The sequence below is a fragment of the Bombus impatiens genome, unplaced genomic scaffold, assembly GCF_000188095.3.
Source record: "Bombus impatiens unplaced genomic scaffold, BIMP_2.2 scf_0361, whole genome shotgun sequence".
In the NCBI taxonomy this organism is placed as follows: Eukaryota; Metazoa; Arthropoda; class Insecta; order Hymenoptera; family Apidae; genus Bombus; species Bombus impatiens.
In genome coordinates this window covers 466,633-481,272 of record NT_176780.1, presented here as the reverse complement: position 1 = coordinate 481,272, position 14,640 = coordinate 466,633, and the positions used below count along the sequence as shown (strand labels likewise).

The 14,640-nt window shown below is 44.6% G+C and overlaps 2 protein-coding genes across 2 annotated transcripts in view; one reads left to right on the top strand and one right to left on the bottom strand.

Annotated features, from left to right (window-relative positions):
- Positions 1–791: 791 nt before the first annotated feature.
- LOC100746974 lies at positions 792–2,816 on the bottom strand. Its single transcript, XM_003489663.4, has 7 exons — positions 2,475–2,816; positions 2,012–2,271; positions 1,825–1,947; positions 1,707–1,762; positions 1,545–1,623; positions 1,294–1,422; positions 792–1,220 (listed from the first exon to the last, which is right to left on the bottom strand). The coding sequence occupies exons 1-7, from the start codon at positions 2,644–2,646 to the stop codon at positions 1,014–1,016; spliced, it is 1,026 nt and encodes a 341-aa protein (XP_003489711.2). The 5' UTR covers positions 2,647–2,816; the 3' UTR covers positions 792–1,013.
- A 10,092-nt stretch (positions 2,817–12,908) lies between these two features.
- The window catches only part of LOC105680795, a 2,476-nt gene continuing 744 nt past the window's right edge, over positions 12,909–14,640 (top strand). The window contains exons 1-3 of the mRNA XM_012385827.2: positions 12,909–13,125; positions 13,771–13,849; positions 14,113–14,575. Coding sequence (XP_012241250.2) covers positions 13,054–13,125; positions 13,771–13,849; positions 14,113–14,575 — 614 coding nt within the window. The 5' untranslated portion in view covers positions 12,909–13,053. The remainder of the gene's footprint in view (positions 13,126–13,770; positions 13,850–14,112; positions 14,576–14,640) is intronic.

Genomic DNA, 14,640 nt, shown 5'->3' with positions numbered 1-14,640 from the left:
TCCTATAGACGATCCTATAGGTCTGGCTCGCTTTGCAACACAGAGGCTACCGAAGTTTCCAAGAAAAAAATAAAAAAAAGAAGAGATGAAGGGGGGAAAAAAGGGTACGACGAGTTCGCGCTCCGCGTGACCGTTAAATTGGCGAATCGTCGAATCTTCGTCTTTTTTCGTCGTGATACGATAACCGTACAACAGTTTCGTCTCGACCTTTCGGGACATTTTCGTCCTCTCTGACTCCCGATTCGCCGATTTTCCGTCGCGTTCTGCGAGTTATCTTCGATCTATTGATCTGTCGAAGCGACAACAAAAACAAAAAAGAAAAAGAGCCAAGCGTTTACTGTACAATTATATTCTTTTACGTTAACGACTTACTATTGAGTAGATGAGTAGTATATTTTACATTACCAAAATATGATAGCGTTACTTGTCTTACCCTAATTTTATATATCATCGAAGATACGTATCCGCAGGAATAACGATTATAGTCAGCACTACAGTGAAGTTACTATACGTCTGTAGATAACAAAGGTCCGCAAAGAGATTTTAAAAACCGACACGATGTTCAATGTATTTAAATCTTCTCTCTCGAAAGATGAACAATATACAAGAATATGTAACGGGAGTGTATGTTGCGCGTCCCATTTATTAGTCTCCTTTGCCCTCGTTGCTGGACGCCTGCAGCCGATACAGCCCGCCGCGCGTCACACCGGTTAGCGAATAAAATAAAGGAAAAAGGGGTCCGTTGATCGAGCGAAAAAGGGAAAAAAAGGAAAAAAAAAATTCAACGTTGCCTTTCGATTCGATTTTATCTTTATTAATTCTTCTGTTGTATGTTGTCACGATAAAACAACGAATAACGAAGGAGAAAAGGAGAGGAGAGTTTGGGAAAGTTGATGGGAAACTGCTGGAGGGAAGGGAAAAAGAAATCGCAGCTAATAAATAAGTAGTATAAGTAGTGTTCAGGTGTTGATATGTACACGTAGGTATGATACGGATACGCGATGTCAATTGCGTTAAACTGTACGCACGTTCGGGCACAAAACTGTATCGTCGAGATCGGACACGATTTCAGCTGGATGTAGCAGATTTTCTGCGAAATCGCCGTCCCTCGCGACCTCCTCCGGCCCACGAAGGGCGTGCTCGCGAATGAATCCAACCACCAGTTCAGGATTCACATAAGACATGCTCAGACGACACCCCCACGCAACCAAAACGAATGGCTGAAACATCGATATCTGGCGTTTAATCCAGTTTCTTCGAAACAGAGTAATTCTAGCAATTACAAGAGCTTACGCGGTGTTCGTCTAGCAGGTTGTACGGGCTGATCACGTGTCGCCGTAGACAGGTCGAGACCAGACTCTTCAAACGCCTTACTTCCATCTGATTGGCGCATGGATGGTACAATGCGACGATCGCTCCGTGCTAAACCCAGTGGCAAAAGATGAAAGCAGAAAGAAATTAAAGAATGGTTACAAACGGGTATAGGGGCGGGTAACGGACAGAGAGGAAATAAATCAGTCAAGTGCGTTGGACGTTGTAATTACCTCGAGATTATGGAGCCACCTCTGCCTCGGTAAAAATTTGTATTCGCCGTAGATGGGCCAGAGTGGCCTGTGCGGTCCGCTGAAGATAGCGCACAGCTAGTATTACGAGTATATCATCGTAACGGGTTTTTCGTTAACGAAACAACACAACAGCGTACTTACAACAGCGGAACGTCGTCGTCGTATTCTATCTCCTCGTACATGCATTTATGCGTAGCCTGTGAACATTCGAGTCGATTACCTAGCGTCTTTGCCACCGCTGTTGCGATTAAATACTTGCCACGTAATACTTTGGAATGCGTTCGCAGTACTTGAGCGCTATCGTGTTTCTATTCGGGATGATTTTGTTGTCGTAGCAGGTGTAATTGATCGGATTACCGTCCCAATCCATGGTCAAGTTGGTCTAAAAGGAAATAGGAGAATCAACGTCGAAGAATCGATCAAAGAACAAAAGACGCAAATTGTACTTTGGCATCGTCGCAGTTTCTTGACGGGTATCCCATCGGTACTCCGTGAAAGGATTGAGAGGATCCAGAAAGCGTTATCTGATCGACCTTTGCAAGTACTTTGGGAGATGGAGTGAACTCGTTTGGCCTGTCGGGCATCCATCGGCCAGTCCAATTCTCCAATTCATCGTCAATGTTTCGACGACTCTCGCGGTCATTGTCAAACGCGTACTGTCGTAACGAGGTTAATCGGTCGAAATCGTCGTACTGTTGTGCATCTTCTGCAATGTTTCGATCAAAGATTACAATCTTTTCGATCGGTTCGTTCGAGAAAGGTCTTGAAAAAGGAGACGACGATCGGGAAAGAACGAGTGTTCGAGGTTAAGAAAGGCGGGATATGCGTGTCTGGTATAGCTGAGAAATGCACACAATACGAATACACAATATGACGTAGCCGGAATCGGTTTGACATTCGTGCCCTTACCTTCAACGTAATTATCCCTGAGGAATTGGTAGTCCGCGATGCTTCCCGCGAGAAAATAACACGTCAAAAAAAGTAAAACAGTCTCCGTTTTCATTTTCACGCGAATGACGCGGTGGCAAGTGACAACGTATCGATCGACGGTCGTCCGATGCGATCGCCATCTCGCGGCCATAAAGCAACGAGAGCTTAGCAATTTTACAACTTCTTTTATCTTTTTCCATGTCAAAAAATTTTAATCAAATCCTGCTTTATACGATACTCTTCGGAAACTCTTTTAATGGTACTTCATCACATTTTAAAGCGCAAACACGTTTTTCTGAAGGCAAAGTTATTACATAGTCGGAAAATTAAAAAAAATATGCACAGTATGATACATGTATGTCAATAATATACATATATTATACAGAGATCACATAGATCTGATATGATATGTACATACATATTGTACCGTATAATATAGTATTGTACCGTATAATTACTGCTAGAGACGCTAGTTTTTGAAGTTACCAACGAGGTATAGGGTAGACATGACAATCAATGCTTTTTCGTGTCGCAAGGTTTGGGCGGTCACCTAACCACCCCGTGCCATTTTCGTATCGCATTCAACGTTATCGATTCAGTATAGTAGTGGTTTGAATTGAAATTTAATTTTCCTATAAAATTGCGAGTAAATGATAGAATAGAACAGTTTGCAAAGAAAGTATAGAATCCTATACTTCTGCAACTGATTGGAACAGTGATTTCGTGCGGAATCTATTATACATATATCGATAGACTAACTACAATTTGAAAAAATATGACGATATTTTTCCAAATATTAGCTCTAATTGGTATAAAACGACCAAGACAATTTCAATTTTCAAATAAAAAAAAGATCTATACAATCATTTCCAAGTTTTTTTCTTCGTTTTTTCCCCTTAAACTGCTTGTCATAAAAAAAGAAGTAACATTAAGAAGAACACGAAAGACGTATCTTGTCTAGATCTATAACTTTTATTTGACGCGATCTTACGCGTGTTTCCACGCGTTTTCTTCCGTTTGCGCGCATTTTCGCGCGACTTCGCCCGTTTCCGCTTGATAAAATTAAAAATTGTTTTGCACTGATTTAGATAAGCGAACGAAACTTTATTCGACTCTTCTCGTCAATTGCGATCCTTAATATTTTAACTGAACTGAGATGCGAGACAATTAAACCAAGTTGGAGTCTATCGGTGCATTTATTCTTTATTGAATCGCGAGTAATATAGGTGTATGTCTATTGTATGTCTACAGGTATAGGTGATACAGGGGGGATTCGCGTCAAATACGGAGCAGCGATAAATGCAGAAATTCCTCGTAATTATGTCGGTAAAACAGTAAGACGTCGGCCTACCGACACAAACGTCACAAATGTCACGTTTATTCCGTATCTCGCCTGCGATATGATAACTTTATCTTTTTCCGGTATTTTTCGATATTTCAGAACCTTAAAAACAACCGTGTCTCGTCACGTCCTTTAATGCCACGTTTATAGCGTTCCTAGCCGATTCTGAAACGTATTTCTGACTAAATTTTTCCATGCTCATTATCTTCTCACTTATCCCTGGCTTAACATACCACTTATATGAAGTTATATTCAATTGTACCGTCACATAAATATATTAAAGCTCGCATTTTTATTTCGCATACTCGCATCTTTAACAAAAAGGAAATAATTTTTTGAAATATAAAAGATTGTTTATTAATAGGTAGAAATGTGTATCATGATTAGATTGTAAATTTTTATGGATTTGTAGGAAATTTTAGGAATTTTTAAGAAAGAATAAATAAAAGGTATAGTGTTTTCTATAAGACTCGGTAGATAAAACAATTTTCTATCGAGATTCCGCTTTTTTAATCACAGACGCTGTTTTAGTCGACTATCTCGTTCGAACAGGAAATCTTTTACTCTTGGAATTTCTCAGTGAATGACGATATTTCCAGGCGTTTAAAAAATTATGGAATATCTCTGCTACTTTATTCTCTTAATATTTTCAATTTTCTTCGACTTCTTCGTTATTTCTTTACAACTGATTTGTTACGCTAACGAGAGTTGGAAAGGATTTGACGTTTCAAGGATTTTAAGCGATTCAGCGTTTTCCAATTCGATTTGCAAGTATGAAACTTTTTGCATAATAATTTGCGTAATCGTGCCATTTTAAAGTAATTTGATCGCGTAGCTTTACCGATGTAGCTGAAACGATCCTTCTCACAGGAGATGACGATTAAAAGCTTACAAATGCTCGTGGTGCGACGCAGCGTTTTGCTGTTCGTTTTCGAATCGTCACTCGAAAGACGAAGCGTTTTGCTCGAGGCAAGTTACATCAAGCGCAAAGAGCAGGAGTTGCTTCGATACGTTCGGCTAGCAGCTATTAACGTTACCAAACCTTCCTGTTTCCGGTAATTCTATTAATTACTCGATTATACGTGGCGTTCCATGCAACGAGTAGTTTGCGACTACTCCGTTACGGCCGCGACAAAGATCCGTTCACCAAGGCACAGTCTAAAATTAGTTGTCACCCGTTCTCGCGTTGCGTTGTAAAGGTCGGCTAGCGGTTTTCCGCGCAGCCGGAACGCGACCAAACAAATGTTCTCCCATGGTGTTCTGGTCGTCTCGACGTTTCAACGACAACAACGAGTCGGTTTTTAGCTGAAACTTTGAGCCACGGTAATAAAAGTTGATGTCAGGCGTCTGACAACGACGACAAAAGTCATTCTCCAGGGAGCGAGTCTAGTTTATTCGTTTTCCCATTGACCGCAGTAATTTCTTCTCGGTCAGACTCGCGCGATCCCGCGGGAGCAGTCGCCCGACAACGACGACCAACTCGACTCCGGAATAAAATCGAGAGCCTAAACGAAGACCCGTCGTTCGATCGGTGTATCATCGGTGCGAAAAGGGCTGCTAGGAGATAAGACAACGATATCGAGCAGAAGGTGTCGAGTAGCTGTCCATCGCGCTATCGTCAAAAAACGGAGTGCTCTTTAGTCGAAAGCTGTCTCTATCGAACGAGGGTTGGGGAAACGATCGAGAGACACGAGGATAAAGTTAAACGCATGAATCAATTGCCATGCAAACAACGTCTCGAGTGACCATATAGGCTAAAGTGTTCCTACCTTCTCTTATCCTTTATCGTCGACCCTTTTTATTTTTCTTTTCTTTTTTCTCTCTCGAGGAGGGGAAATGCCATTACGCGTACTCGGTAACCGACTATGTGGGGCTCGGCGGATGGAGTCGCCATACCCATTAAAAACACCTCTCCTCTATTCGCTCCTCTTATAGTACAGGAACCAACCCCGGAACCGCCTTTCGATATTACTTCAGGGTTGGCCTTAGTGCGTACCCCTCGATAGTTCTTCTTTCTGTCTTCTCAATTCAATTTACTAGCTTCTGCTCTCCTGCTTTCCACAATTCTCTCTTGCACTTGTCTCTCTTGCATAACTTTCCTGAAAAACGCTTGGAACCTAGTCCAATTTCGTCCTGTTTCCTGGTTACTGGCTTTATCAAATTTTCCACCGTAAGTGGCATGCCAACGTAGCTTTCAAATTCAGTCCTCTCGTAAATCTCCACCTAGAACAGTGGAACAACGCACGCTCCGCATCGTGAGCATCGGTGCATGGTCCAATGATCGATGTACGTTTTGTACTTTTTAAAAGTACGTAGGAAGTGTTGGTGTTGCTAGGTGAAAAAGAGAATTCGTGTTTCGTACCGGTGGACTTGTCACTAAGGCTATGCCCGGTAGTCCCTGCCTGAGACATAGAGGGAGTCTCGCTAGGTGCGGTATTTGTATCGTGATACCGTATATTCGACCGCTAGCGAGACAGACAGGCTCGTTGTCGTCGTAGTAGCCCTCTGGCGTTGGCGGTTGGTACCCGCGAATCGCCCGGGAGGTATTACGACCGCGATGATGCGATCTGTCGGCGTTCTGTTGGTACCGATTCGCCACAACTACAAGCATCTATCGTCGGCCCTAAAACGAAAAAAGCTAAAAAAGAGAAAGCACTATCTTCGCTTCTTTTCTCCTTCGCTTTCTTTTTTTCTTACGTTATCGTCGCTGTCCATAGAAGACGAAACGCAGTTAAAGCGTAACTCGTAAAGATAACGACGTCGACGATACGATCGAACTACTTTCGACATTTTAGGATACTCGAAGCTTACTGGAACGAAAAGGACGAGAATGGAAAAGGCGAAACGAATCGAGAAGCGAGGACGATCAATCTCGTTTAGCGTCCGAAATTGGATAGAAACGACCAAAAGCGCGTTTAGATGCCATTTGCGATTTAGGAATTTCGGGAGCGATGTTGCATCCGGTGTTCGGTACTCGCAACACTGGAACGCGTATCCGCAGGAAAGAGAAGTGCAATGGAATGGAATTGGATCGAAAGATGGGAAATGGTGGCGACGCGATCGCCAATTTCGGCATTTGCCAAGGGGAGCTCGAATAATAAGCCTCTGCGGGATCTCGTAACTCGTATCGCGACTGGCAGGAACCGTTCGACCACGACGAGTCGACGAACGAGACGAATCGATTCGTCGAAAACTCGCAGATCGTCGTTGCGTTTGGCGCGTGGTATACAGAGAAAGATACTGTTAGATAGATGATACATTTACGCTGTACATGTGAACGTGTGTGCAAGCAGCAGAGGGCGTGCAGGTCTGAGTTGAGACAAAAGGCGGTTGGAAGCCGTTAGAAGAATCTGGAGGAGTCGGTTGACAACAAGCGTGCGTGCAAGAAGGTTATCGACGTCTTCGGAGTGTAATATATGTCGGAGATGAAAGGAAACCGGAGTATCTTCTTTGAAATTTTGGGAAAATCCTCTAATACCTTAGCCTAGATTCTATCATAGCCGTAATTAAGCAATTGTTGTCGTTCACTCTGATTGTAATTTTTTACGATTTAATGTGTTTATCGAGCCCAAGAATATAGTTTTAGGTACATATTCACAACAAACGGTGAATTTTTTGTAATGATATGTTAGGCAAAGGTACCGATACGCGGCGGTACGACGTGGTCATGCTGTATTACGTGTCGGCGCTTTACATTTTTCGTTGTATAACACAATTTTCGGGTTTACACCGCTGGGGAGCGGAGCTTTTCTATGTATTTTTTTTTATTTTTTTTCTGTCCTGAAAACTTGGTCGCAAAACAGGACGCTTCGGTAGTCTGCTTTTTTGGGTGCTGTGTAACTTTGGGGAGGGGCGGGATGAGAGGGAGGAGGAGGGGAAGGGGGATGTACAAATAGATTTATTTACAAGTATTTACACTATTTACAGTTTACACCCGTGTTATGCGGTGTCAGAATCGAGTTCTGTCGTTTTAATGTTCTCCCTTATTTTATTATGGGTTCTGTATCCACCAGTATATCTTTGTGCTTTTTCTGTGTTTGTCTTTGGTGTCTTTCCGGGGGAGGGCCATGTTGTATCTTCACCTGGTGTCTGCGGTCTGTCCATTTATGTTTTCTTCGTAGAGTATCGTTTTGATCCCTATTTTTCTTTTTACGTGATAAATTATTGGGATATTGTTTTGCACTCTGATCGTCATTCAATCTGATTGTAATTGTTCGAGATTTGTGATAGTGAGATTGGGCTCGAGGCGACACAACTGGTCGCCGAACGTAGCCACGGTCACGGGATGGACGTTTTGCCTGACGGACGTGTAACCTCTTCTTCTCCGAATGACCACGTATTCGCCGTGTACGGACGTACGCACACGCGACACGTGTCGGAGCGGAGAGCGTTAAAGCGTCGCGACGTACGATTCCGGTCGGCCCGAAACCGGCGCCCTTCGCGCAGTTTCTCACGCTCCACGGCTTTGATCCTCGTAAAGCGTCAACGGCACGTTGATAATTTAATCGGACGCATCGCAACTCGCCGCGACCGCGTATACATTTACGCACGCACCTGTTGTGGCATTCACGGCCGGCGAGAATTACTTTCCGCACCAGATACGAAGCGAGATCGATCGCGGTTTCCTGCTCTCTTTCCCCTCTGTTTCAACGTTGCGACGCACCGAGAAACGAAATCGAGCCGCTCTAACGCAAGTGCAAGGACGACGATGATCGTCGATCTATCGATCGAGCGCCACGTTAGTGTCACGTAAGCTTAAGGGTTGCTTGATGAAATAAAATAGCCGAGTCGTAACGCAATTATTAATTTTGTTTCGATTCGAAGATGGTTGTTTCGTCACAGATCGTATCGTGGCGGCACTCGGCGACGATGTTGTAACGTCAATTCACATCAGAGAGGAAATAGCAAAATATAGCGACAGATATAGCAAAAGAGTCAAGAAACACCGAAACCCCCTAATCACTGGACTACTCGATACGACGGACCAAATTCGCAGGCTGAAGAGGCACTACCCGCTAGACCTAAACTAGATCTTCAATTAGTTATCTAAATTAAGTAATATTCACTTATTTATAACACTTATAAATTATACTTATCTATAATAAGTATCAACTTATTATAAATAATCAGCCATGTCACTGCGCCACGCCAAAAAATTACTGAAAATTCTCAACGCGAGAATTGATCGTAATTTTAATAAATAAATAAAAAAAAAATTTACATCAGAGACCAGGCCACACACCGCGGACAGGATGGCACCCAGATATCTGCACATTCTTGGTGCGCACCCTCAATAATAGTCTTAAGTACCCACCAGGGGTCTTGGCATTTTCATAGTTAAGGTCCTTTAGACCAAGCGAGTATTTCCTGTCTTAGATTTCCCTTCACGTTTATTGTCTACCACGTGTCAGCTTAGAAAGTTGGTTTTCTTCGCATCTGATATGTTCCGTTAGCAACTTTCTCGCGAGGGCGGCTAAAACCCTTCCTTGGTCCACCAACCGTCTTATTATCCAATCGGAGACGGTGTCTACTGCCCTCGCTTCCTTAACCAAAATCGTCATCGACAAATTCGATAGTCCCGTGTCCTTAGACACACCCACCCCTAGCCTTCCTCGGACACGGTATCGCCAGAAACACTCGCTTATTCTGTATCCTGAGAATAATCAACGTATCTATATCGGTCTCTACCCTTATAACAGTCGCGTACTCAACGTATCGTTGTAACTAAGTCTTACGTAACGTGGTTGGAGTGGATTGTGATTTATGTTAATTCAATGTGCGTTACATTGTGATTGTCGAATTCGTAATAAAGTTTAATCGAAACAAAGTTAATAGTTGTGTTACGACTCAGCTATTTTATTTCATCAATCAACCCTTAAATTTACCTGACATATACGCCGAAACAAAGTGCCTAATCTTTTTTTCTTTTATTCAGAAGAATTGTACGATCGATTCTCGTTGAGAATTATAAGTAAATTATTCTGGCGTGGTACTATATCACGTATAATAGGCGTTTATCGCGTAGCGATACTCGACAGCAAACTTTCCAACGGTTTCTGTCCCGTGGCTCGCTACGCGAAGACCCTATCCTTCGGACAAGACGATTGCCAGATGCCGATACATTCTTACGGAATATTTTCAGCTAGCCTAAGGACCCGCTATAAATCTCAGGATTTATTTGCCAACGAAGAAAAGAATCTGTTTGATTTCGAACCGAAAGATTCGTTCTGCCCCGAGCTGCGAAGTGCGGAAGGTTAAGCGAAGCAGAAACGATTAGAGAAACGCGTTAGTGACTCTTGATAGTTCAGCGTTAATCGTTATTTGTTATTTAATCGTTGTATTTTCGATGTATCGCGGGGAGACGCGATCGCGAGGAAGCGCGTCAACGGGAGTCGTAAATTCCCGTTACGATTATAAGAATCGACGCCACGAACAGATCGATCCCCTTATTTCTTGTGGGATAATAGGGATAATTGACGTGGTATAAAATTGCTATTAACAGGGTTATAAAATTTATATTTCCAACACTTAATACGTCAAAGCGTTACGTCGCGTGAAATGGTCCGTGCGACGTTCTTCAGTGTCTGACCGTCAAGGCCCAAGCCCTATTCTTTTTTTTCTTTTTTTTATTTATTTATTTAAATTTTACAATTTGTCCAGTAGGACATTTGGTAAAATATTATAGCGGTATACCGATATAACATGTGGGTGGCTACCTCCAGCGGGGTACCATCGTCGTGTTTCTTAGGTTATGTCCTTTGTGAGATCCGTTGGGTGTTTCCTTTTTAATCTTCTTTTTACGTTCGATGCGCCGACCGTTTCCGCTGCCAGCCGGTTTCGGTGCGTTGCTGTTCTTTCTCTGTACCTTCTTCCGTACATCTGTCAATCTCCTTAAATAGCAAAGTATAGCGACAGATATAGCAAAAGAGTCAAGAAACACCGAAACCCCCTAATCGCTGGACCACTTGATACGACGGACCAGATTCGCAGGCTGAAGAGGCACTATCCGCTAAACCTAAACGCTAGATTCGATTAGTTATCTAAATTAAGTAATATTCACTTATTTATGACACTTATAAATTGTACTTATCTATAATAAGTATCAACTTATTATAAATAATCAGCCATGTCACCGCGCCACGCCAGAAAAATTATTGAAAATTCCCAACGCGAGAATTGATCGTAATTTTAATAAATAAATAAAAAAAAAATCTCCTTGACCGTTGGTATTCCCAGGTCTTTCCGAATGTCCTCGTTTCTAACGTACCATCGCGCGTTTACTATTGTTCCGAGTATTTTAGATCGCATTGTCCCTGTTTTGGTTATATGGCTCATTGCTGCTGTTCCCCATAGTGGTATTCCGTACGTCTAGATTGGTTTCATGACCATTTTATATATTTTTAGTTCGTTTTCTATACTTACTTTGGATTTTCCACTTGTTAGCCGGTACATTTGTCTCCTTGCCATCTGTATTTTGTCTATTGTTGCTTTAATTGTTGCTGTTTACATGTGAATCGTGTATCTAAGTGTCCTCGTGAGGTGTCGACGAAGACGAGACGCGCCGAAGCCAATTTTCGCCCTCGGAGTTGGGCCCCTTTGGGGCACTGGATGATCGAAGCACACGAGGCAAGTCTCCCTTGAATATCGATAAGGAGAGACAGCGTCAGGTCCAATGGACCCCACTAACGCCAATTCGATAGTCAGAAAGTATTAGGACTGGCTAGAACAAGAGAACGCCGGAAGGGGTGCAACTGAAGTTAATTCGTAAGAGATTCCTGGAGCACCCCTGTCATACGCGTTGGATGGTCATCGTGGAGTTTCAGTCGCTAGGAGTCCGACACTGCTCCGCTGTTACGCGATTATTGCGACAGCGGAGTGTCCATGAGGATTTTTCCACGTAAAAAAAAAAAAGAAACAAAAGGTAGAAAATACCAGATTACCGAAACACGGAAACCACAAAACGCGCGATAACTTCTCCGATAATGATCATTCGTATCTCGATAATCGGAAATCGATCATCGTTAATTGAGACACGTCGAAAAAGCTTTACGGTCATCTAAATTTCATGGCAACGCGTATCGTTAATGTCATATTTTTGTTATACGTTGATATACGTTCGTTTACGTTGATTACATCTAACCAAAGTGTATTAGCCGTATGAATAAATAAATAAATAAATGAATAACTAATAATCGGTGTCATTGCTGCTACAGATACAGAGGACAGATTGACGGACGTCGCTTTGACAATATCTTTTCGCATATTCGGCCGATTCTGCGTGGGAATTTGTTCGCTTGAGAATCGCAGAAATCGAGAGACTCGAAACGGGAACATAAATAGAACGAATGACAGTCGATAGAAGAATTTCTCTTCCTTTTTTCCTTTTTTTTTTTGGAAGATTTTTACGATCAATTCTCATTGAGAATTCTAAGTAAATTATTCTGGCGTGGTGCTACGTCGTGTTTAATAAGCGTTCATCGTACGTTTGATTCTAGTTGCGCGGAACGACGTAGCGATCTCTTCTTCCGCTGCTTCTCCGATACGACGCCTACGGTGAATGTGAAGCGTCGATATTTCTGCCACTCGAGTTACGAAAAGCTGCGAAACCAACGACGCCGTTAACGGCTGATACAGGCTCGGGGGAGCAACTAAACGGCGAGTCGTATATTTGCAGGTTCACGCAGCTCGCTACTCGTAAAGATCCACTGTAAGCTGTATGAAAATCTGTTTTTTTACGGTTTTAGCACAACCAGGCGGAAAAATACGTGCATAGATGAAACACTTTCCGGACAGATGGTGACGCGATGCTACGATAAAGCAGGCTAATTTTTCGCACGCTGAAACTCGCTTTCGAAACGTTTGAAATCGCTGGGTGGGTGGTGGAAAGTCGATTCGATGGGCCGTGACGACTCGTCGACGAATGACGATGGCTCGGGACGAGGACAGGAGGCGCGAAGGGTCGCGCGTAACGGATAATGGATTTCGGCGGCGCGTGCGACGGTTCGGCGCGTGCGTTCTCCAGGAGCGTTTCACCCCCCGGTCCGTGCACTCGACGCGCTTACACCCTATATATTTCGAGGAAAGACGAGATGAACCGGTACACGGCACGCGATTTTTGCGCAAGAAACACTCGCGGACTCGCATCGCAACTTCGACTATCATCGACAGTACCACGTTCGCACCTCCGATAGAAGCCACCGCGGTGCCAAATCGACAATGACGCGCCACTGTTCTTTCGTTCTCTCGATTCTGGCTCTCTCGATCGCCGGTTGCGTGTTGGCCGTCCAGGTAACTTCTTTCTTACTATTTTCTCTCTCTCTCTCTATCTTTCTCTCTTTGGCTTGTCATTTCGTCGATGTAACGTCGTTCCTCCGGTTCGAAGAAGCTAGGCGAGTCGGAGTTTCGATCGTTCGCGGAATTTCGAGTCACGCGATCGGAAACAGCGATGTTGACGATAGCTCGCGCCACTTTCCGTCGCATCGTTCGCTACTGGATCGTAAAACGAATCGCGCACCAACGAATCGACGAAATCGGTACGCAAGCGTCGTTGAGCGTCCAGCATTCCGCGAGATAGTCACGGACCAACGAAACGTAAATTCAACGAAGAAAAGTTTCGCGAATACGTGGAACGCAACGATCGTCGTTGCGTCGGCCGGGAAGGCAACGGGGAAAAACTAGCGGCGGTTTTTCCGTTGATTCGACGATGCGTCGTACGGCCAAAGAAGGGCGTAGAGTAGACGGCCACGTTCGTGGCGAACGGTGCGGGAAATCACGCGGGAAATCTCGCGGAAGATCTCGCGGTAGGAGAAACTTTCTCGGGGATCGATCTCCGGATACGTCGCGTGACCGTAAATCGAGCGGATGATCGCGTGAGGAGCGTTCGCGACCAACGAGGCACGATTTCAACGTAATCGAACGACGCGTTGCTTGCAGGCTGAAACGAGCTCCCTGCGAAGAGAGTTTTACGGGCCGAGCAAACCGGAATTCCTCGTCGAGTACCTGGAAGGTCACGGTAAGTGAAAAAAGACTGGTTCCACGTATCTCGTACGCTTGTTTCTCGTATACGCTTCTGCCTGGTCCGCGGAGGAAACCAAGAAATTTCTCTGCCGCTTCGTGTGCCGTCGTATCCGCCGTGATTTCTACGCTCGACCGATGGCGAAAAGACGCGCTTTCGCGTGATCTGGGTGCTGGTGGCGGAGGTTGGTGCGTCACGGTGAAGGGAACGAGGTTCGACGAACGATCTCTTACCTGCGATCGACGATCGACGGATTTCAGGTTCGCCGCAGGAGAATGCGGCGCAGGACGAACGATATCGGTCGGTTCGACCGAGCAACGTCGAACGCCGGTTGTTTAGCAGGGGATCGATCCTTCCAGGAAAAGGTCGGTGGTACGTGCACGAAGGAAAGGCCGAAGACGATCGATTCTCGCGGAACCTGGATCAGATCGGTGGCGGCAACCTGTTGCGCAGGGGACTGGTGGTCGAGCGAGAGGGCTCGTACGACAGCTCCCGTCGCTGGTTGCCATCGCGGAGAAATCTCGATCAAATAGGAGGCGGAAATTTGCTTCGAGAGGCGGACTATCGCGGCGAACGCAACTTGGACAGCATCGGTGGAGGGAATCTCGTTCGCGGGCTGGGCGGCACGGCCGATCATCTTCGTAGGAATTTGGATCAGATCGGCGGAGGAAATTTGGTGCGCGATGTGCCCGACGACGGGTCTCGAGAGCCGGCCGAGACTCGGTAGAAACGACCCGAGTAGCACGCCGTCGCGCGGAGACGCGTGAACGGAGCACCTCGGTAACGCG